Source organism: Bufo gargarizans, chromosome 1, assembly GCF_014858855.1.
Source record: "Bufo gargarizans isolate SCDJY-AF-19 chromosome 1, ASM1485885v1, whole genome shotgun sequence".
Taxonomy (NCBI): Eukaryota; Metazoa; Chordata; class Amphibia; order Anura; family Bufonidae; genus Bufo; species Bufo gargarizans.
Genome location: NC_058080.1, coordinates 58,682,100 through 58,705,141, shown reverse-complemented (window position 1 = coordinate 58,705,141; position 23,042 = coordinate 58,682,100). Strand labels below are relative to the sequence as shown.

Sequence of the window (23,042 nt, the reverse complement as noted above, 5' to 3'; positions counted from 1 at the left end):
ATAATCCGCAGCATCTGCTGGTGGCCTTAGGCTCTCTGTGAAATCATAGTGATTTTTTATTTTTGTAGTTCTGACCTTGTTTATTCTAAGGAGTTCACAAATGATGCGGTGTACATAAAATCCCATGTAGTCTCCTACAGTATATATAGTGGCATATGTCATCCATAGGCCCCCATAATTTTACTTGTGGTAGCGGCCGACTGTATAGCAAAGTGCCCCAGGTACATTTTCCTGTCCAGTAAAAAAAAATATATATCCTGACATTAAAAGGGCGTCTGTCAGCAGCTTTGTACCTATGACACTGGTTGACCTGTTACATGTGCACTTGGCAGCTGAAGGCATCTTTGTTGCTGAGAAAAATGATGTTTTAATATATGCAAATGAGCTGGTAGGTGCAACGGGGGCGTTGTCATTACACCTAGAGGCTCTGCTCTCTCTGCAACTCTGATTGACAGGGCCAGGTGTGAGGATGTTTACATTGCCCGCTCCTGTCAAAAGCCAGTTTCACAGGTACAAATCTGCTGACAGATGCCCTTTAAAATTAATCTGTAAGATCTTTTCGGCCTCCATGTTCATAAATGCAGAGAATGTTAAAATGTTAAATGGCTATTCTGATCAAAAATGTCAGATTGCACCAACTACTGTCCAAAAAAATAAAAAAAAAATTACATCTTAAATATTTGGCGGTCAAATTTTGGATTGTCTTTCTGTATTTCGTCTGACCACTGAAAGTGGTGGCATATTGCTTGGATACGCAACCAGCGTCCTATCGGTGGAGATCCGAGCTCTGTAACATCTGCCCATTGCTAGAATGATGTGGCAAGAAAAGGAAGGACTCTGCCTTCGTTGTCCATTAGTTTTTTTAATGTATCCCATTGTAGTCAGTGGCCGTCCATGCGGCTGCTAGAACTGTTCCTCCAGTCAGTGCGAGGTCATCTCCAGCAGGACTTTAAAATAATGTGCAAATTATCTTGACGCCAAAATTAAAGGTGAGCAGACTTTTGTAAAGGTCTTGATGGAAATGACTTCTGCAAATTTTCTCCGCTCTCTCGTTATAACTTAAAATTTCCATCCCAGCTTCCGTATTGGAGGTATGACAAAAATTTACAAAACTGTAAAATTTGAAAATACTCCAGATGTGTTCCTGTATCCAGAACAGACTTTAGAATGGGTTTGAATATTTTGGATTTGTCAAAGTTGTCTTGAAAAAAATTCATTTGGATTCAGTTTTGCTTCAGATGCCTTCAGTTAGTGTAGAATAGTGAAAGATCGTGTGCAGTTGTTATATATTCGAGGGTATGCTTCTAGCTCCTGACAAAACATTCTTTCTTTTGTCCTCCTGGCAGAGATCTTCTCCAGACGTTAACGGAAGAAGAGTTGCACACTCTAGAACGAAATCTTTGCATATCACAAGATGTGGAGTTTCCGGTCCGGACAGACCCAGAAGTGCCCTCGGCGATCTCTCCTGTCTTAGTCACTGCCTTACCTACGGAAGATCCTCTTTCGTCAAAAGCTGAAAACACTGAAGTTGAACTGGCTTGCTCTATGCAGTATGATGAACAGGAGCTGGAGCAGCTCAACATGATGGTTCATAGAGTAGGCGATGAAATGTCTTCTCTACTTTCTCCACCAAGTGTCTGTCAGTCACCTGCTCACAGGGCTACTACTTCTAGCACTGAGGCCTCCCCCAGCCGACGTCCTCTTGACAACCTCACCGTTGAGGAGGATAGGGTGTTTTTCATGGAAGACCTTGATGGAGCCCTGGAGGGTCTTTCTAGACAAAGGACCTCCGAAAATACCATAGCATGGGTCAACAGTTCCTGTTATAGTCCCAAGCAGTTGCCTCAGTGCCAGGACACCATTGTGCAAAATCGGGATGTGGACAGTATTGATCTCTTGAAAGATGTAGAAAGTGACCTAAGCAATAACAACAACATTGATGGCAGCAAGCTACTCATGGCAAGTGGTTCTCTGCAGAACTCTTGTAGTTGTCTAGAAGTGACGGATTCCCAGTTATATCTCAATGGCTGGGATGCTAGTGGTGACGATGCGGAGACTGCGGAAATCATTGCTCACAGAACAGGTGGGATGAAGATTTCTGCCACGGTCATTTTCAACCCTAAATCTCTTTCCACCAGTGTCTCACCAGAAACCTCCCCAGATTTAGCCAGCAGCCGGGTTCCTCTTTCCTCAGACCCATTAACAGTCAACGATGAGGAAGAGGCTAACAAACTTAGTATAGCAGCCACCAACTGCTTGATCAATTCCTGTGTATGTTGCGGAAGCTGTGACGACACTAGAGAAGATGGCTTAGACGGCTTAAGAAGTATGAACTCCTCGGGGAAAGTTATAAATGCTTCCTATAGCTTAATAAAGTCCAAAGAAATGGGCCCTTTAGACAGACCGGAGAACTGCATGTCTGCTAAAGAGGCGTTAAAAATGGAAAGTCCTCCTGTTTTGTTATTAGAGAGAGACGCTGACAGACCGGATCAAACCCACCTTCATGCCTCCAAGTGCCTGACACACCGCTCTGTTTCACCGCTAGGGACCGACAGTGAATCTGAGGAGACGACTGGCATCTCAAGTGCCCAACTAAAAAGGGATCAGAAAAGGAAAAAGAGTGAAAGCGAAAAAGGGCCATCGCAAGCAACAGAGGGGAGCGGTTCTCAAACAGTAGCGAGGGAAGAAACCAGATCTAGTACCAGGTAAGGAACTTTAATAGTGCTTCTTTTTGATCTTTAGACTTATTTTATCTAATACCTTATATGTTCCGATTAAAACTTCTTTCTTACAGTGGTCATAATATCTTGGTATACTCTAAGTAGGGTATCTATATTGTCTACTCCATTTTTGTGTCCGTCAACCCTTGATTTAAGAGATTTGTCCTATCTGTGTCCTAGAGGGCAGTCCCCCACTGAAGGCCTTTTTTAGCCACAGTTGATAGCTGCTCGGTGCAACTGTCTGCCTATCCCGGTGGACGCTAGCAGTCCTTTTATTACAGTGGTGGCCATTCACCTAAATAACAGACTGGTCTAAGCACATTTGTAGCAAACTTCTTTGGGGGATTTTGGGTCCATGCCATCCATAGGTTGCCTTCTATGGGGCTGAGCTGCAACTAGGCCATGTGGCTGATATTCAGTGATGCCACACGGTCTAGGAATAGGCCATGGTGCTCAAGGAGTGTCTGACCTCCTCTAACAGCTAATCAGCGGGGGTCCCATCAGAGGATAGGTCCTCAATATCTTTTCCAGGATAACCCCTTTAAAGGCATTGTCCCAGCATAGACGTAAGATAGTGCTAGGATAGGCCCCTAATGTCTTATCAGCAGAAGTACGACTTCTGTCATATCAGCCAGTCTCTAGATTGGAGGGACAGCAGCATCTTGGAGGTACTATGCCACTTTATCTCCTGGCGGATACGATCCGCTTTATTCAAAGGTCACTTTGTCATCCCATTCTAGTCCATGGCAATTCATTATGATGTCCTGAAAAATGCCATGTGGAGCTCCCAGTGGCATGGCACTTTTTCAGAGCTATTGTTACTTGAGTCTTAAGGTGACCAAATGCTTGTGGCTGCTTCATCCAGAACCAAAGCTCATGAGGTAGAAGGATCTGATCCACTATCACAATGATTCACAAGAACTTCTCTGTAGATCAAGATGGAGGCCTTAGTTGTTAGATCTAAGATACTTTGTCTAAGAACTAAACTTTTCCACTTCACAATGAGACGCGAATGCCAGACGCTCCATCATGCCGCTATTGACCAGTGCTGTCCAGCTCCAAGCTTGTAAGTGTAAAGATTATCTGTCCGAGCATTTCTTCAACATGGTCCCAGTGGAGAAATACAAAACATCAGCCTTTCTTTGATTTTCCTATACATTTGTAGTGCTAACCAATGACATACTTCTCCACTTATGGCTTCCATACCTGATCATGCACTTTGGATCACTTGTACATCCAGTGGGCCCATAGGTATCACATTGATAGACTGGTACTGAACCCAATGAACCCAACCAGCTTTTCTTCTCCGATAGCACTTAACAGGACAAGACCGAGCCTACTGCCATTCAATGCAACCAAACCATTGTCCATACACCCTAGGTGTTTGAACATAGGAATAAGTAGTCAATGGTGTCATTTGAGATAATGGTTTAGGAGGCCTATCACAGGTATATTGATGGTGTATTGTCTGAGAAAATGAACATAGTACGCTTATATTCTCTTATTGGAGTATTATCAGGTTAGGTAATAGGCGACTGATGACAATCTATGTACGGCACTATGGAATATGCTGACTCTATACAAAATTATATTAATAAATAATAGTACTCATGCACACATGTTGCTGTATGACCCTATGTTAGGCTTGGGTCAGTACTGTTTGTCCTGAAGCAGAGATGATGTCTTAAATGGGTTATGCCATGATTGATTTAAGAAATAAACATCAGACATCACATTGTACATGACACTAGTCTCTTTCTAACAAAGCTAGAACCAGCCCTGTACCTCACATGGATCCAGAGATCTCCCCATTCATTGCCCAATTGTTCTTCTAGATTTACTGGTATTTCAGGCTGGCAGCTCAGGGAGACTGTCCTTTCAGCTGCAGCTTTCTCCCTATGGCAGCTCAGGGGGCATGTCATTTCTGCTATAGCTCCTTCCCTGTAACTGCCTCAGCTTTTAACAGAAGATGATGGCTGAAAATGTAAACTGAGCGCCTGTGACCACCTCTGTGAAGTGGACAGAGAAATAAAGAAAAGAACAAACCGCAGGTGGCGCTAGACAGATACATTTTTATTGAATAACTCAGTGGCTATACTACATTTTTAATTACTTACGATGACAAAAGTATTTAGATCCAGGCGCTGGTTTGAAAATTTTAGCATTGGGCTCCTAACTGTGTCTCTCAGGTCCTGAACTAGGCATAACACGTTCCAGTCCAAGTTAATACCCGAAGTCTCGCAAGACTTCGTGAAGTAATAACTTCGGCTCATCGGTGCCAATACATTCTAATACTGTACTGAGCGCTCGCTCCGTACAGTATTCAAATTACGTTTATTCGCTTATCCCTAAATATAAACACTCATTATAGCTCAGTTCTTATCTTACTGATGAATGTGCCTTAAAGGGGTTTTGCCAGCACATACAATGGGGGCATATCGCTAGGATATGCCCCCATTGTCTGATAGGTGCGGGTCCCACCTCTGGGACCCGCACCTACAACGAGAATGGCGCGGGGAGAGCTGTGGCTGGAGGACCCCGGATTTCCCAGGGTCCGTCCATCACTAGGCGCTGCTCCCATAGAAGTCAATGGGAGCGCACCGCGCACGTGCATGCGCGGCCCCTGCTCCCATTCATTTCTATGGGGCAGACTGAAATAGCCGAGCCAGCGCTCGGCTATTTTCGGCGGTCCCATAAAAATGAATGGAGGGCGGCTGCGCATGCGCAGTGCACCCTCCGTTTATTTTCCTGCTTCATTCTTGTAGGTGCGGGTCCCGCCTCTGCACCTATCAGACAATGGGGGCATATCCTAGCGATATGCCCCATTATCTGTGATGGGAATACCCTATTTAAATAAGTGTTTTAGTCTTTTAGACATAAGTTTTTTTTTTATATGACAGACACAAAGTGAAAGTACCATTCATACGGCTAGACAAACAGTTAACTCTTTATGACAGAATGGCTAAATATTTTTAATTAAGACCAATTGAAAAAATTATTGTTAGCCCAAAATGAGTTAAATGTAATTGTAAAAATAAATTGCCCCGAAGGTGTACATTGCCGTTAAGATGTAAATACTTAGTTAGGGGTTGTAAAGGATTAGGAAAACATGGCTGATTTATTCCAGGGGCAGTGCCACTCTTGTCCATAAGCAGGGTGTGGTTTTGCAGCTCTGCCCCCTTCACTAAGTTAGGCCTCATTCACACGGCCGTTGGGCACCCTGCATCACGGTTGCGGACCATTCACTTGAATGGGTCCGCAATTCCGAAGATGCGGAACAAAGTCAAGGAACAGAACACCGGAAGCACTACGGAGTGCTTCCGTGGTGTTTCTTTCCGTGGTTCCGCACTGCAAAAAAATGACATGTCAAGTTGAATGGGTCCGGCCCGCTGCACGGACGTTGCCCGTGCATTGGGGACCGCGATTGCGGAATGGCCGTGTGCATGAGACCTTAAGCTGCAGTACCTCACACAGCCTAGAGATAAGAGTGGCGCTCTTTGTGCCATATTTTCTCCATCTCCTACCACCCTTTTAACCACCTGTGAATTGACTTATGTCCCTTCATAAGGGTTCGTGGGGATGGCTCCGTCTCCCTCCAGCCTCCCTCAAAAACTGAGCCGAATCTGAGCCGAATTTTTTGCTAACTTCCCATTTTCAGCCTGAAAAAGCAGAAAATGGAAATGAACCGTAGGGGAATATTTGCTTGGAGACCGCAGTCGCTAATTAAAAGCAACACTTATCATGTCCACGTCAGGATAATTGCCGATTTCTCAAGTGCTTGTTTTGATGTAGGGAATCGCTAAACAGTGTGATCTTGTAAAACAGGATGTTTGCAAGTGAACGGCGAGAGGAGACCCGCACAGTAAGGCTCATCCGTATTACCGCTAATCACTCCGCCACGGCATTGAACATTTCAAAAAATAAATTTATTTTTGCTCCTGCTGTGATTTTTTTTTTGCTGTAGGCAAATATGCGATAGAAAGCTCTTTGGGAAAATATTACAAAATGTTGCAAGGGGCAGATATGCTGCCCCAGGACATTCCGCCACCCATTGGCATCCGTTTCCAGCAAATTAGGTCATTCGTTTTTCTAACCTGCGTATATCGGCGCAGTCAATTACAAGGGGGCGAGCTTTACTACGCCAGTATTCGAAACACTGCGGACAGGAGAGGTGAGGAATTCCAGCAACGTGGCCCCTAATAACTGCCTGCACTGTCGTAGGTTGAGGAGTGCTGCACTTTGCCCACTTTTTGAATGGTTCAGGCAGACTAGTCCTTGATGCGTCCATTTTTGGAGAGCTTGGGGGCATACAGTATGACTACCCCCACGACAAATTAACTTATGAATGGCGTTCTCAGGTTCTTGACTAATTATCCAGTGCGTGCATATGAGGTTGTAGCACTGGAGATACGCTTGGGGGACAGGGTGACATTGGGTAGATGCATACTGGGTACAAGTAGGGAGTACCAACAAGCCTCACTGTTGAGTCCAGGATATTTAGGGGATACATGCAGCTGAAGCAGAGTCTGACAACACTCTACACTGTTTGTAGTCAGACCAACCTCCAGCTCAGATGTATCGACTCCAGTCTCAAAAAGCTGTAGTTTTCTCTCTGGTCCTACATGGTCCTTCTCTTGGCTTCTCCTCACAATCATCCACAGGGTTTCTCCAGTTCTTCCCCTATACTCTGGAACCAACTACCCCAGCACATCAGACTCTCCACCATCATCCAAACCTTCAAAAGCAACCTGACAACCCTCCTCTTGAAGAAAGCCTAGCACCTACAATAAGCCTACATCTACCATACTACCATCCAAGCCGCTTTTTACCTTCCCATCACTTCTCCTTCCCTTGTAGATTGTAAGCACTTGGGGGGCAGGGTCCTCTCCTCTCAGTACCCCTCACACAGTCTACGCCTAATGTGCTTGTTTTGTATTATATTATGTGTATTATATATATATATATATGTGTATGGCACTGTAAAGTAGATATTTCCTACCTTTCTTCATACTACCAACCTTTGGATCTGATTTTTAGTCCATGTTTGTCTATGTATGCACCAGAGAGAAGACTGATATTAAAGGGGTTGTTCATCACTTTAAATGATTTTTTTAAAAAATGCTCAGAATGGTGTAATATTCAGCTCACCGATTCGCCTACTACTTCCATCATAATCTGGTCCCTGACAACCCAGACAGTGTCATTGGCTGCAGATGGTCACATGGAACCAGGAAGTACCGAGACTTTGACAGGAAGCGCTGGAACAGAAGCAGGAGGGGATCGGAGAGTTGTCTACTACTACTTTTATTCAAAATTTTTAAAAAATGTTAAGTGGTCGGAAAACTCCTTTAAAACAACAGATTGAGATATTTGAGATACATATTAGGAAGATAAAATGTAGCAATAGACTTCTGATAAAAAATAACATCGTACAGCTTGGGAGATGTGTGTTTTGGGAGCGTTCACTTGTACTTGCGATCTTCTGTCTTTTAACCTGTAAGATATACTGTATGAACATATATTTATATTGTGATTTTATGTTTTATTATTTTATTATGCCTTTTTTTCCCCATGTACCACACAGCGACCTAGTACTATCATTTTAGCATATTAAAGAACAATAAATTGCAGAGCGAAGTTCATCGGCTGTAGTAGGGCTGAGTTTGTCATGGTGACATGCCACCTTATGGTCATCATACCGCAGCGTATTATTTGTGGTATTAGTGTCAATCTATTGTTTTACGTTTTTATTCTTCTCTTTGCCGAGAGGATGATCACAAGTGATACAGCTCCAAAAGTCATAAATGACAGCTAGCTCTGCTACATCTGTAAGAACTTTCCCGTAGACCAGCACGATGATGCGCGCGGTGCGAGGCGTCTTGCATGCAGACAGCTTACTGTTCCCTCGGCAGGTTACCGCTGTGCTCCTCATGTCTGTGTTGGCCGCACTTCATGCTATTTCCATATTCTTGTTTCCAGTTCTCAGGATGACTCGCGTGACTCTCCCCTCAACTCCATGGCCAGCAGTGACTTTGAGAGTGTCTCTGTCACCACATGTAGTCTCTCCAGCAGTTACACTGTGAGGTAATACTGTGTCACACAGCCGGCGCCGCTCTCCGCGCAGCGCGCTCTCTGATGGCTTGCTTTCTTTTCTCTGAATGTGACAATAACTTTTCGACTTTTTTTTTCCCCCTCCCGCGTAGAGACTTTACAAACACTTCACCGTTTTCCTGCTGATAACACACAGCGACATATTGTAATCTCTGTTCTCTCCTCACCGCCATACCGAAGAGCCGCAGATCACTAGATACCTTACTTTCTTCTACCAGCATACATTAGTAATAGTAAAAATGCCCAGGTCCAACTCGATGAAGGTTATTTTCTGCACCTCTGGTGGCCTAGAGCTGTAATGTTAATGTTTGCATCCTTGGTTTTAAGGCAATTTAGAGGTTAATGTTAGCATCAGTGGTGGTCAGTATGGCTGCTGGTCAATGGCAGCAAAGGGGTTAATGACAATATCCCCTGTGGTTTAGGGTAGTGAAGGTCATTGTCTGCATCCCTGGTGCCCTAGAGTAATAAAAGGTTTATAGCCGTGAATGTTTCTGGTGGCCTACAGCAATAAGGGGGTTAATGTTTGCATCCCTAGTTTTAAGGCAGTTAAGGAGTTACCGTTAGCATCAGTGGTGGTCAGTATGCCTGCTGGTCTAGGGCAGTAAATGGGTTAATGACAATATCCCTGGTGGTTCAGGGTAGTGAAGGTTATTGTCTGCATCCTTGGTGACCTGCAGCAATAAGTGGGTTAATGTTTGCACACCTGGTTTTAAGCCAGTTACGGAGTTAATTTTAGCATCAGTGGTGGGCAGTATGCCTGGTGGTCTAGGGTAGTAAAGGGGTTCATAACCTAACCCCTTTTAGTTTAGGGTAGTGAAGGTTATTTTCTGCATACTTGGTGGCCTAAAGCAATAAGGAGGTCAATGTTTGCATCTCTGGTTTTAAGACCGTTAAGAGGTTAGTGTTAGCATCACTGGCGGTCAGTATGCCTGCGGGTCTATGGCAGTAGAGGAGTCGATGACAATATCTGGTGATGGTTTGGGGCAGTAGTAGCGTTGAAGAGGTTTTCTAAGGAGTAAAAGGCTAGAAAGGGTTCAGAATAAAAAAAAACATCGGTCATCTCTACTGATCACCCATCGTTGTTCTAACACGCCAATCACTGGCCTTAAAGGAGTTGTGCAAGAATGGGGAGGGGGGGTTTGGCAAACACCCCCACTTGTCCAGACCTGTAAAGGGAAGATTCCTTACCTGCTTCCTGGCTCTGGCTCACTCCTGCTTTTTCCCCAGGCCTGCGCTGCTCCGCTGTGGTCCCTCAGTGAAAACATTCAATGTGACATAACCAGCAACCAATTGCTGGCCGCAGCGATGACGGGCTCCCCTTACATCAAGCATGTCAAGCTCAAAGGCTAACATGGGCCAAAAAAACAAAATTTAAGTTTATGTGGGCCGCATCAAAAAAAAACGCCTGGCCGTGCGGAGGCAAGCGGATCCGTCCAGACTTACAATGGAAGTCAATGGGGACGGATCCGTTTGAAGATGACACAATATGGCTCAATCTTCAAAACGGATCCGTCCCCCATTGACTTTCAATGTAAAAGTCTGGACGGATCCGTTCAGGCTACTTTCACAGTTAGAATTTTTTTTACAATATAATGCAGACGGATCCGTTCTGAACGCAAGTGTGAAAGTAGCCTTAGGGGCGAGAACCTGGGATCTTTCATCCCTTGTCCTATTCAGCTCTATCAGGGTGAATAGGACTTCACACTGTCCCTGCTGCTCTGTGCCTTGTGCACACAGCATCAGGGATGTTACCATGGCAACCAGGGCTTCTGTAGCGTCCTGGCTGCCATGGTAACTGATCGGAGCCCCAGGCTTATACAGCTGGGGCTCCGATCAGAAGCTGCCACTGCACCACCAATGAGGGGGAGGGGAGAGGTCCCTGTGGCCACTGCCACCAATGATTTTAAAACTGGGGGGGTTGAGAGGGGCTGGCGCACTGTGCCACCAATGATTTTAATGGGAGGGGGGGCACACTGCACCACCAATGATAAATTACCTCTTTATACAGGAGGCTGGTACTGGCAGATCAGCAGTTAACCCCTCAGGTGCGGCACCTAAGGGGTTAACTGCCTCTGATCGCAGCTCCCTGTCAGCGGCAGGGTGCCGGCAATGCGATTCTGCTGCCGACACCCGCCTCCTGTATTGTGTTAAAGACTGACTTTCACTATCAGGCCACACAGAGCGGCGCCCAGCGATGTCTCAGCACTCACCATTAGTCCTGGGCGCCGCTCCGTTCGCCCGCAGTGCCCCATTACTGTCTCCTGCTCCACATGCTGCTGATTACTATCGGAGCGATGGGAGGAGACATCAGCTTCACTAGTGGGCGTTCCTTCTTCCTGGCTGTAGCGCTGTCCAATCGCAGCGCAGGGAGAAGGAACGCCCACTAGTGAAGCTGATGTCTCCTCCCATCGCAATCAGCAGCATGTGGAGCAGGAGAGGAGACAGTAATGGGGCACTGCGGGCGAACAGAGCGGCGCCCAGGACTAATGGTGAGTGCTGAGACATCGCTGGGCGCCGCTCTGTGTGGGAAATAGTCCTATCATTGGTGGCGCAGTGCGCCCGCCCCTCCTCCCCCCCCTCTATCCTCATTGGTGGCTCAGTGCGCCCGCCCCTCCTCCCCCCCCCTCTATCCTCATTGGTGGCTCAGTGCGCCCGCCCCTCCTCCCCCCCCCCTCTATCCTCATTGGTGAGTGCGCCCGCCCCTCCTCTCTTCTCATTGGTGGCAGCGGCAGCAGCACAGGGGGAGGGAGGACAGCTTCCTTCTCCCTGTGCTGCTGAGAGAACATGAGCGCGCCGATAGCAGCGCGCTCATGTTCAGAGATACTTGCCGGGCCGCAAAGATATTCATTGCGGGCCGCATGTTTGACACCCATGGTCTACATGGTGGACACCTCTTGCCGCCGCTCTTCTCCCAAAAAACAAAAGGATCAGGCAGTTAAACTTTTTTTTTTTTTTACTTTCTCTCAAAAATAAAATTGGGTCTCCACAGTCATCAGCGTTACTCTATGAAGGAACCTAGCAATTTCCCTACACTGCCACCACAGGGGAAATTAGGCATTACACAGTGAAAAGCATCTGTTGTCAGAGACACATTACATGGTTGGCGGGTGCCTCTGACATCAGCAGGTTCGGCACATAGCTTAATGCATTCATAGTTTACATCGGTGATCTCCAACTGTTGCAGAATTACAACTCCTGTCCTACCCTGATAGCTGCTAGGGCATGGTGGGAGTGGTAGTTTTGAAACAGATGGAGAGCCATAGGTTGGGAAACATAACTTTATGCGTACAACCTATTGACTTTAATGGGCACCCTGTAATGCCTAATTTTGCCTGTGGTAGGCAGTGTAGGGAACATGAACACTTGCTTCCAGGTTCCTCCATAAATTAATTGTTGGTTCTAGATTAGTTTTGGGGGAAAACTTCGGGCAAAAATTGATTAGGATAACCCCTTTACTGTATTATTTTTATTTTAACATTTATTTTCCTAAAACTGGGACAACCCATTTAACCCCTTGACAACATCCACCATACATGTACAGCAGATGTAATCTCTGTAAAGACAGCTCTGAGTGCCAGAGCAGAGCAAGCGCCATAACTGCCAGGTGCCTGCTGTTTCACACAAGAGACTTATGAGTCTAATGTCTATTATCGGCAATAATGCCGATCGCAGGAGTTCAACCCCTCACATGCCGTGGTCAAATATAACCATGGCATCTGATCGAAAACAGCTTGCGGGGCAGGAACAGCTACCCCGATCTGTGGTCAGACGAGCTGGTCATTCCCTGTGGCAAGGCTCGGTCCCTCTGAAAGATCCAAAGGCCTGCCACAACCATGTTCCTTTGGAGTCCTAGGAGAACTTTTAAAAAGTGTATAATTTTATTTATTTTTTAAATATAAATATATCTAAAAATTCTAAATGACCCCGTTTTCCTCATAATAAAAAATAAATAAGCAATAAAAAAATGAAACAAAAATCATAGGCATCGCCGTGTCCCAAAACATCGGTACTACTAAAATATGAAATATTTATCCCATATGGCCAACAGCATAACAGACTGATTCACCATTTTTTCATAGCTTCACCTCCTCCAATAAAATGTTTTCTTTGAATCCCGTCATCTGACAGCTCATGTAGAGCTCTTATCTCTGACCTACTGACCTCATAAACACTTATTTAAAGAGGACCTTTCACCAGTTTTTTCTTTATAAAAGCAATCCCTAATAATATAGTCCTCGTTTAGGAGATGCCATATCGCAATTTTTTTTTTTTTCATGATCCACTTCACCGTTGCGCCTACTATGCCCCTCGCTTGTTTTTGGCACCTGATATGCTCGTTAAATGCATCGGTACAGGAAGGAGGAGGCATCAGCTTTTCTCAGTGGGTGTGTGCTTCTCCCTGGCTGTGACATGGTCCAATCGCAGCAGAGTACTTCACAGTCAGGAAGAAGAGGAGAGTTGTTCTCATGAGATTTGGTAAATCTCTCGAGAACATGCTATTAGACCACGTCACAGCCAGGGGGAAGGAGATGCCCACTTAGAAAAGCTGATGTCTTCTTCTCCCTGTACCGATGCTATTATTAGCATATCAAGCGCCAGAACCAGGAGGGGGCATAGCGGTGTAACGGAGGAGCGGATCATGAAAAAAAAAAAAAATAGCGGAGATGGCATCTCCTGAACCTGGACTACATTAAGAGGTATTGTTTTTATAAAGAAAAAACTGGTGAAAGGTCCCCTTTAAGTCATAGTCTTATCAGCGCTATAACAAGTGTTTATGAGGTCAGGAGGTCAGAGATGAGAGCTCTTACATGAGCTGTCAGATGACAGGATTCAAAGGAAACAAAATCAAAGCTTGCAAACAGACTTTTTTTAAGTTTTTGTTTTTTACTCTTGTATCTCAGAAACATCTGAACATTTTTAATAAAGACAGATTGAAAAAAGTATTTTTAGCCCAAAATGAGTAAAAATTTGTTAATTCTGGCTGACATATTTTAGTCATCAGAGGAACAGCCTCAGTCTCCTGGATCATCATGTTCTGTATAACATCTCTGCTTCATGTTTTCTTTTGCTTCTGGTTCCATCATTATATCTCTTTGTTTGTTTCGTGAATTTAACATAACGGGCCTGTCTCGTCTTTCTTCAAGAAAACCTTCTTTCCAGACCTCAGATCGTCCAGATGGACTTGGTTTCCCCATAACGCTGCTCTTTCCCATTTTCTATACAGCTTGTCCCGTCAGTCCTGTGTTTCTTCCCTTTGTACTAACACAAGGTTTCCTTCCTCCCTGGCGCTGCTTGCGTCTTCTCTGCTGCTGCTTGTAACGAGCGCTGCTTAATGAGTCTACTCACAGGACCTCCCTATTAACCTTCCAGCTCTGCTGTGCCGTCCATACTGACAATACTGTGCGCTGTGTATATTACAGGACACTCTAATAACCCCGGTGAGATCACTGGCGGCAGAGAAGCCCACTGCATTTATACCAGTGTATCTCATGCCTTATACCGCAGATGCATTCTCCATCTGTCATGTAGTGCCAGTCGGTCTAGATTTAAAGGGCATGTTTGATGTTAGCCCCATTAGTCAGATGTTATTGTATAGAACATACAAATGTTATTTTTAATATTGTAGCTATTTTTTTTTATTCCCCATGGCAGCCATATTGGAATCGCATACTTCCATACTACCGTATTGTCTTTGTAGACAGGGCAGCAGAGAGTGTTTGCTTTATGGCAGCTGCTATGAATGGGATTCAATGGTCAGGAATGGGTCAGCTACGCACCTCCGACCGGTAACACCCAGTGGTCAAGTTATTCCTAAATGTCTAAGAGGAATAAAAGGGGAACGACACAGCGCAGAATTGTAAGAAAAGATGCTCCAGAATTGTTGGAATAAAAGTAGAACCAACCGGCTTATTTCTAAAAAAAAAATCTGATTGTTTGTGAGACAAGCGGTGCTAGAAGAGTCTGGTGGCCGCTTATCCTCCCTCCCTTACCTCCTGCATGTTTGTCAGGGCTGATGTAATGTCTGTGGTCAGATAATTATTATAATGAGGTAACTTCTGATTGGCCAGCTGGCAGGTGTATTGCAGTGACAGACGGTGTACTTGTGAATACCATTCTGCAGCCGCCGTGGTGCAGCTTTCACCTCCAGACAGATGAATGGTTCATTTCACAGATACCAGACGTATTCTCCTGGCCCCAGACGTGTCTCTCTATTACTCCCTGGTTGCTTGCCTCACTCGCTCTGGACAGGGTGTAAATCTCCGAGACAAACTTGTGGTAGCAGATTGTACTTTTTATATAATGTGTTTCCCACGGGGACTGTGTCTGCGCTGCTTTTTCTTCCTGTTATATACTGTGAAGCTCAGTAAGTGCAGGAGACATGTCAGCCACAACCTCTCAGGTGTGAACTACACGTATGGGCTTGTGTTGAGATTACGTAATAATGTATGGGATAATGGCGCCCCTACTGTAAATTGTAAGCCTCCAATTCATAGTTGGAAGTATTATGAGGTTCCGCAGCAGCTGAGGAGTGTATTATGAGGTGCTTAGCAACATATGTGTATTATGAGGTTCTTCAGCAATAGATGTGTATTATGGGGTTCTGCAGCAGCTGAGGTGTGTCTTAAGAGGTTCTGCAGCAGCTGAGTTGTGTATTAGGAGGTTCTGCAACAGCTGAGGTGTGTATTAGGAGGTTCTGAAGCAGCTTAGGTGTGTATTAGGAGGTTCTGCAGCAGCTGAGGTGTGTATTAGGATGTTCTGCAGCAGCTGAGGTATGTATTAGGAGGTTCTGCAGCAGCTGAGATGTGTAATATGAAGTTCTCCAGCAGTTGAGGTTCTGCAGCAGCTGAGATGTGTAATATAAGGTTCTGCAGCAGCTGAGGCGTGTTGTATAAGGTTCTGCAGCAGCTGAGATGTGTATTATGAGGTTATGCAGCAGCTGAGGCATGTAGTATAAGGTTCTGCAGCAGCTGAGGTGTATATTAGGAGGTTCTGTAGCAGCTGAGGTGTGTATTAGAAGGTTCTGCAGCAGCTGAGATGTGTAATATGAAGTTCTCCAGCAGTTGAGGTTCTGCAGCAGCTGAGATGTGTAATATGAGGTTCTGCAGCAGCTGAGATGTGTATTACGAGGTTCTGCAGCAGCTGAGGCATGTAGTATAAGGTTCTGCAGCAGCTGAGATGTGTATTATGAGGTTCTGCAGCAGCTGAGGCATGTAGTATAAGGTTCTGCAGCAGCTGAGGTGTGTATTATGAGGTTCTGCAGTCTGGTCGATGACACAACATTATTTTTGCTTACATCATCAGAGGGATTTGGGAGCTGACATTTTGCTTGTCGTAACATTGATTTCAGGATTAGGCGCCAATAATGGATGTACCCCTAGTGCTGGCGCTGCAGTGCTGGACCAGTTATAGCTCTTCATTAAATTAGTTCCATTCTAGACTCTTATACTGACTCCAGAGAGGGGGCAGGGTGTACAGAAATTGTGGGGTGGTGGGATTACCATATAAGCTGCATAGTAAGGAGGGTCATCCACTGACCTCAGCGACAACATACAGTCCTCTGAGTCTGAAAAACCACGATGGACGCTAAGGGTACTTTCACACTAGCGTTAGAGGAATCTGGCAGGCAGTTCCGTTGCCGGAACTGCGAACTGCCGGATCCGGAAATCCGTGTGCAAACGTATACCATTTGTTTCTAGATCCGAATGCGGAGCCATTTGACAAATGCATTGAAATTCCAGATCCTTCTCTCCGGTGTCATGCGGTCTGCAATACGGCAATGGGGCACACACGTTCCTGTGCAGGAAGCCTAACTCTTCCGCTTTCTAATGATGAGACCACTCTGCTTATTCTCTCCCAGTCTACACAGCAAAGCTTGATAAGTGGACTGCAGGGAGCAGGATGTTTTAGACTATTTGTGTTACTGTGTAGGGTTACATATACAATACATGTATAAATCCTGATTTAAATATTAGTTATTAATTTTCTTGAAGGGAACCTGTTTGGAGGTGACAGGTTTAAGCCCTAATGTATCATTTTCCATGCAGCCCTATGATCATACTACTGCTTTCCCCATGTTGGCAGGAGAATACATTCTTTGTTCACATGGCAGTGCCACTATATTATGGGTATATTGCAACTATAGCTGGGATAGTAGCTTCAGCATTGTGGATATACAATATTTTACCAACACCAGCTTTTTGAATGAATGTTAGGCAATGTTAAAGGGAACCTGTCGACGCTTTAGACCCCGCTAAACTGCTGACAGCGCTAGGTAGAACAGTACAAAGAAAGGAATAGTGAGAACAGAAAGTCTAAGGCTACATTCACACGTCAGTATTTTTCTATATCCCGAATTTCGTTCCGTTTTTTGCGGATCCGTTGTTCCTGAAAATGTTTCCGTATGTCATCCGTATGTCATCCGTTTTTTGCGGATCTGCAAAAAACAGAAACGTGTATAAATTTCACAAAGCAAATAAAGTTGTTTCCAGGAACGGTTTCCGCATAAAACGGATGACATACGTAATGACATACGAATGTCATCCGTTTTTTGCGGAACCATTGACTTTGTATTGTACCAGGATCCGATTTTTGCGGAAAAGAATAGGACAAGTTTTATATTTAATCGGACATGCGGAACGGAACAACGGAAACGAACAGCACACATTGTATTGTCCGATTTTTTTTTTCAGGACCCATTGAAAATGGGTCCAGAACTGGTCCTGATCTGTTCCGCAAAAAACGGAATAGATCAGGAAAGAAACAACGGACGTGTGAATGGACCCTTATTCTGCCAAAATCTTTATGAAGTCCCCAGGAGGCAGAGCTTCCCTGTGGAGTGCCCTCTGCATTGAGCTTCTCCGCTGCCCTCCCCTCTGCTGTGAGTGACAGCTGTAGCGGTCTCCTGGTTGGATGATACAGGTCACACTCAGAACAGGGGGGAGGAGCTATGAAGAAGCTCAATGTAGAGAGCACATCACAGCGAAGCTCCTCCTTCTTCAGGAGCAGAAAACTTCATATTCTCACTACTCCTGATGATAAAGCTTAACAAATGGTTGGATTTATTTGTACTGTTCTCCCCAGACCCTACCTAGTGCTGTCAGCAGTTCTGCATGGTCCAAGCTGCTGACAGACTGCCTTTTAAGTCTATGGGTTTGTATTTCATCATCTCCGATTCCTGTTATTGGGCCCCACATCTTAACATTTTTATAAGAAAAATAAAAAAGTGATGTTGAGCTAGTTCCCAACCTGTCGACTAAACCGGGAACTTGCCTCTACGATGTACGCTTTCATGAATCTTTCCGTAGCAAAAAAAAATAAATCTGACTTTTTCAACGTTTTGTTGGGGTCTGTGCAGAAAGCACAAATAAAATTGCACAGTACAGTGTTTCCAAGCTACTATTTCCAATCTGATGTCTACTAATGGTCGCCGGTCTTCAGTGCGCATGCGCCAGCTCCATCTCCATTCGGTGGCATGCAAAGTGCATTGAAGAGGGTGAGGACCTGGAAAGTAACCTTCCTTCCTGCTTCACTCTACTGCAGCTTGTATCTTCTCCTGCTCTCGCAGATCGGTTCTATTGTTTGTTGGGGTCTAAAGTTTGGGGGTCTAAAGTAAATTTGGGGCGTTTGAAGTCTGGTGTCTGAATACCATGTGCATTTGGCCCATCCTTGATTTTTGACTCCATACTGATGACACGTCTTCTGACCATGGTGGCCAGGTGCTACTCAAAACGGCCAAAACGGGTTCAGCAGTGGTGTCTCAGGTTCCTTGGGGTTCCGTGGATTAAGTTGGTTTGGGAATCACTGACTTCTTACTATGGGTTGGACGTTTTGTTCTTTATGGCAGGTTCCTCGGTTAGTGGACGGCTATCTGTTACCCCCGGAGTCCCATCCGGCAGGTGTCACATTGTGTCTCCAGTAATGACAGCTGAGGGAAGGCATCTGTCAGGCTTGTTATGCTGTGATAGGAATCTGTCTCTCTCCTATGCCGTGTGCGTGCTCTGTCCTGACCTTTCCTGTATCATCTCTGATAATACATCACTAGCAGTCTGGCTGCTTTCACGGCCGCTTATTATTATTATTATTTTTTTCTTCTTCTTCCGTCATGTCTTCTACAGCAGCCTGATGACCAGCTCCTGCTCATCGGATGACATTGATCAGGAGGAAATTCAACTGGCGTTGAAAGCTGCAAAGATTGCTTCCAGACAGAAGATCAGATCCCGTTTCCACAGCAGTAATGACCTCATTCACCGGCTCTTTGTCTGCATCTCAGGTGCGTCTCCTCCTGCATCCATCAGGCCTCAGCACAAGGAGTGATGGCTTTTCTGCACGATCCAGATGTGACTCCGCACATATGCGCATATGTAATCGCAAGGTTATTGCCTAACTACAGTATATGTAGCTGCCCTACTGAAAAACGAGGAGAGCACAAACAAATCTGGTAAAGACGGCGCCGCTCTTGCGCATGGGTTGTGTCCGGACTACTGCATTCGTTTAAAAGAGGATAGGCTGCGATTCCAGGCACAGCCATGGACAAGAGTGGCGCTGTTTCTAGAAGAAAGACCCTTTTTTATCATTTCAGACAACCCCTTTACCCCATCATGTCTTAGGCTACTTTCACACTAGCGTTTTTGCAGGGTTCAGCAAAAACGCTTCCGTTACTGATAATACAACCATCTGCATCCGTTATGAACGGATCCAGATGTATTATCCTTAACATAGCCAAGACGGATCCGGACTGTGGTGAGAGTATATGGCGTGAATCTATAGACATTATGGTGAGAATGATGAGAAATACACCTAGTGTAGTGAGAGTATATGGCGTCACTCCATATACAGTATAGTGGGGCTGAAGATGATAAGGGCTCATTCACACAACACGCGGCTCGGATGCGGACCCATTCACTTCAATGGGGCCGCAAAAGATGCGGACAGCACTCCGTGTGCTGTCTGCATCCTTTGCTTCATTCCGTGGCCCGGCAAAAGTGATAAAGCATGTCCTATTTTTGTCAGTTTTGAGGACAAGAATAGGCATTTCTATAATGGGCCGGTCGTGTGAATGAGGCCTACCTCCTGTTATATACATTATAAGGCTACATGCACACGGCCGTCACGGATGGGCACCTAATGGGTCCGCAATTCCGGAGATGCGGAATGGAGGCACAGAACACCAGAAGCACTACTTTTTTGCCGTGCTGCCAGACCACAGACCCATTCAAGTTGAATGGTTCTGGGCCGCTGCACATATGTTGCCCGTGCATTGCGGACCGCACATTGCAGTCCCCAATGCACGGACCGGAGGCACGACGGCTGTGTACATGTACCCTTAGGAAGATGATGAGGGTAGATCTTTATTGATGTTGTCAGGGCTGGCACAGTGTGTTTTTTCTTTATTTTTTCTTACTTGTGTGGAAAAAAAAACGTGTCCTATGCATTTATAATTGTATAATCGTTTTAGGGATAAGTGTAGTCCATTAAGCCCATCTTGGGCTTATATAACGTTTCTGGCCCAGACTAACATTTATAAATTACTGCCTGAGTTTCCGGTGGGGGTCAGGGGCGAAGCGTGACCACTGGCTTGAGTTCTCATGCAGCCAGTGATCACGCTCGTGCTGCATGCGCACGCCCAATCTAGCCGGCGCATGCGCAGTGAGAAAATTATGCCCGGCTAACTGCGGGAGCCCGAGACGGGATCGTGCAGTCACAAGGGGCACACCGCGCAGGCACCAGACTTGCGCGATTCCAAGGAATAGAAAATATGTCAATCACAGTCAAGAGGGGACGGGTAAGAGACAGGCTTTGCTTGATTTGAAGCAAGGAGGCCGCTGCCCCCTTGACTTCAAGCTGCCCATGGAGATAAAAAAAGCGTTTTTCTCAAGTATGGATTATCGAATTTCTGGCTCGCACATGATCAAAAACAGACTGGGAGCTGCTATAAGGTTATGCTGGCTAGGCTACTTTCACACTTGCGGCACAGTGATCCGGCAAGCAGTTCCGTCGCCGGAACTGCCTGCCGGATCCGTCAATCTGCATGCAAACGGACAGCATTTGTTCCGTCTTACAAATGCATTGCGAGAACGGATCCGTCTCTCCGGATGTCATCCATGGTGTTTTTTTTGTTTTTGTTTTTTGCAGCATCAGATTTTTCATTGAGCTTTTCCTTCTTGGTTCTCAGGTGTTGCCGATCAGTTGCAGACAAATTATGCAAGTGATTTAAGGAGTATTCTGAAGACGTTATTTGAAGTCATGGCCACCAAGCAAGAGGTGGACGACAAGGGGAAGCAGAAGAAAGGCAAGCCGCATTAACAGAGATATTTTAGAAAAATTGTTCAACTAGAATAGCTGTAATCCCAGGTTTTCTTCTCGACATTTGGCTGTGTGTGAATTGCAGTTAACACATGGGATGAGCAGACTGCAGAATTAAGGGGCTCCGGCCATATGTCGCAGGTCCGCAGCAGAATTATCGTTATTGAAAATCTGCAGCAAGTCTGTCCCAAAACCGCAACCGCAAAATCTGCACCAAATCATCAGGGTATTGGTACAGAATTGCTGCTGCCGTGATGCCGCACATCTCACCCACAAAGCGTAAAATCCGTGGTGGAATTCCACTGCATACGTTGACATGCCGCAGATTACAAGTCCCCACCGTGTGTCACGTTATGTGCGGATTCCGGTGCAGACACAGCGTGCTGCTGAGGCTCTGTTTTTTTTTAACCTAATCCACTTTGCAGCTGCTGTAATCACTGCAGAATTTTTCGGCAAACTGCAGTGTTTTTGTGCCACATGTGGCCATACCCTTAAGGGAGTAGAAAAGCATGGCTGCTCTCCTCGGCACGCCTGTCCATAAGCTATATCAAGTTTTGCAGATCAGCTCGATTGAAGACCTGCACTACCACACACAACCTGTGAACCAGTGTGGTGCTGTTTTTGCATGAAAGCAGCCATGTTTTTCTAATTCTGTATAATCCCTTTAACACCTTAATGACCCATGACAGATATATCCATCAGTGGGCGGTCATGTATTGAACAGGCTCACAAGGTGATCCCGTTCCATATGCGACAGGTGTCAACTGTATAATATTGCAGACGCCCCTGGCCACAATAACCAAGATCTGAGATAACTCCGTCTCCAGTCATTTAATCCCTCAAATGCCACGATCAATAGCGACTGTGACATGTGAGTGGTTAGACAGAGGGAGCTCCTGCAACAAAATTGTAGGCCTCTGATTGGTTGATATGACAGCCCTGTGAAGGTTCTCTGCACTCTCATGTCAAACTGCCTGTGAAGCTGTGTCTGAGGCACGGCCTGGCAGCAAGCCTGTCAGAATCCCTTAGGCTGCAATAGTATTCTTTGGTAAGTGATCAGAAGACCACATCTTCAAATCCTCTAGGGGGGCTAAAAATTACAGTGAAAAAAAAATGTAAATCAACCCCCTTTCCCAATTTTGCATATAAAACATAATTGGTATCGCTATATCCAAAAATGCCCAAACTATTAAAATAATAGTTTTAATACATTATAAACGCCATAACAGAAAAAATGTGCAATTAGGCTTTTTTTTTTTTTTGGGTCACGTTGCCACAAAAAAAAATAAGTGAATAAAAAGTATTTAAAAACCCCCAAACTTGAACTAATAAAAAAACTACAGCTCGCATCACATAAAAAACAAGCCTTCACTAGACAATATATAAAAAGCTACGGCAGTTTTTTTATTTTTTTAAATAGTAAAACATAATAAAAACTATATAAGTTTGGCACTGTCAACATTGTACCGACCTGCAGAAAGGACATCATGTCATTTCTAGCACAAAGTCAATGCCATGAAAACAAAACCCAGCAAACCTTGACGGAGGCCGCTTTCAGACAAGCGAGTGTCACGCTCCAGACTCGCAGCACAGCTCCTGTCCCGAACTTCTAGCACTGCCAGGGTCACACAGCATTATATTGACTTATGATGCTATGTAACCCTTAGAGGTCTGGAATGTATTGGATAACACTGACATAATGCTGTCAGTGTTATCCAGTACGTTCCAGAACTGTTCACACAGGCGAGTTTTCCCACGCATTGCACCCGCACTGAATCCGGATACATTCATTTCTATGGTGCTGTGCACATGAGCAGCGATTTTCACGCATCACTTGTGCGTTGCGTGAAAATCGCAGCATGCTCTATATTGTGCGTTTTTCACGCAACGCAGGCCCCATAGAAGTGA

The 23,042-nt window shown here is 45.3% G+C and overlaps 1 protein-coding gene across 4 annotated transcripts in view; it reads left to right on the top strand.

Moving 5' to 3' along the window:
• ZFYVE28 (zinc finger FYVE-type containing 28) overlaps nt 1-23,042 on the top strand; it is a 162,468-nt gene that overhangs the window by 123,829 nt on the left and 15,597 nt on the right. The window contains exons 8-12 of one of the 4 annotated variants that reach the window (XM_044295524.1): nt 1,347-2,083; nt 2,546-2,705; nt 8,700-8,804; nt 18,947-19,101; nt 21,004-21,120. In XM_044295524.1, coding sequence (XP_044151459.1) covers nt 1,347-2,083; nt 2,546-2,705; nt 8,700-8,804; nt 18,947-19,101; nt 21,004-21,120 — 1,274 coding nt within the window. Of the gene's footprint in view, nt 1-1,346; nt 2,706-8,699; nt 8,805-18,946; nt 19,102-21,003; nt 21,121-23,042 lie in introns of all 4 variants that reach the window. The other 3 variants (XM_044295512.1, XM_044295505.1, XM_044295517.1) reach the window with 3 other exon arrangements.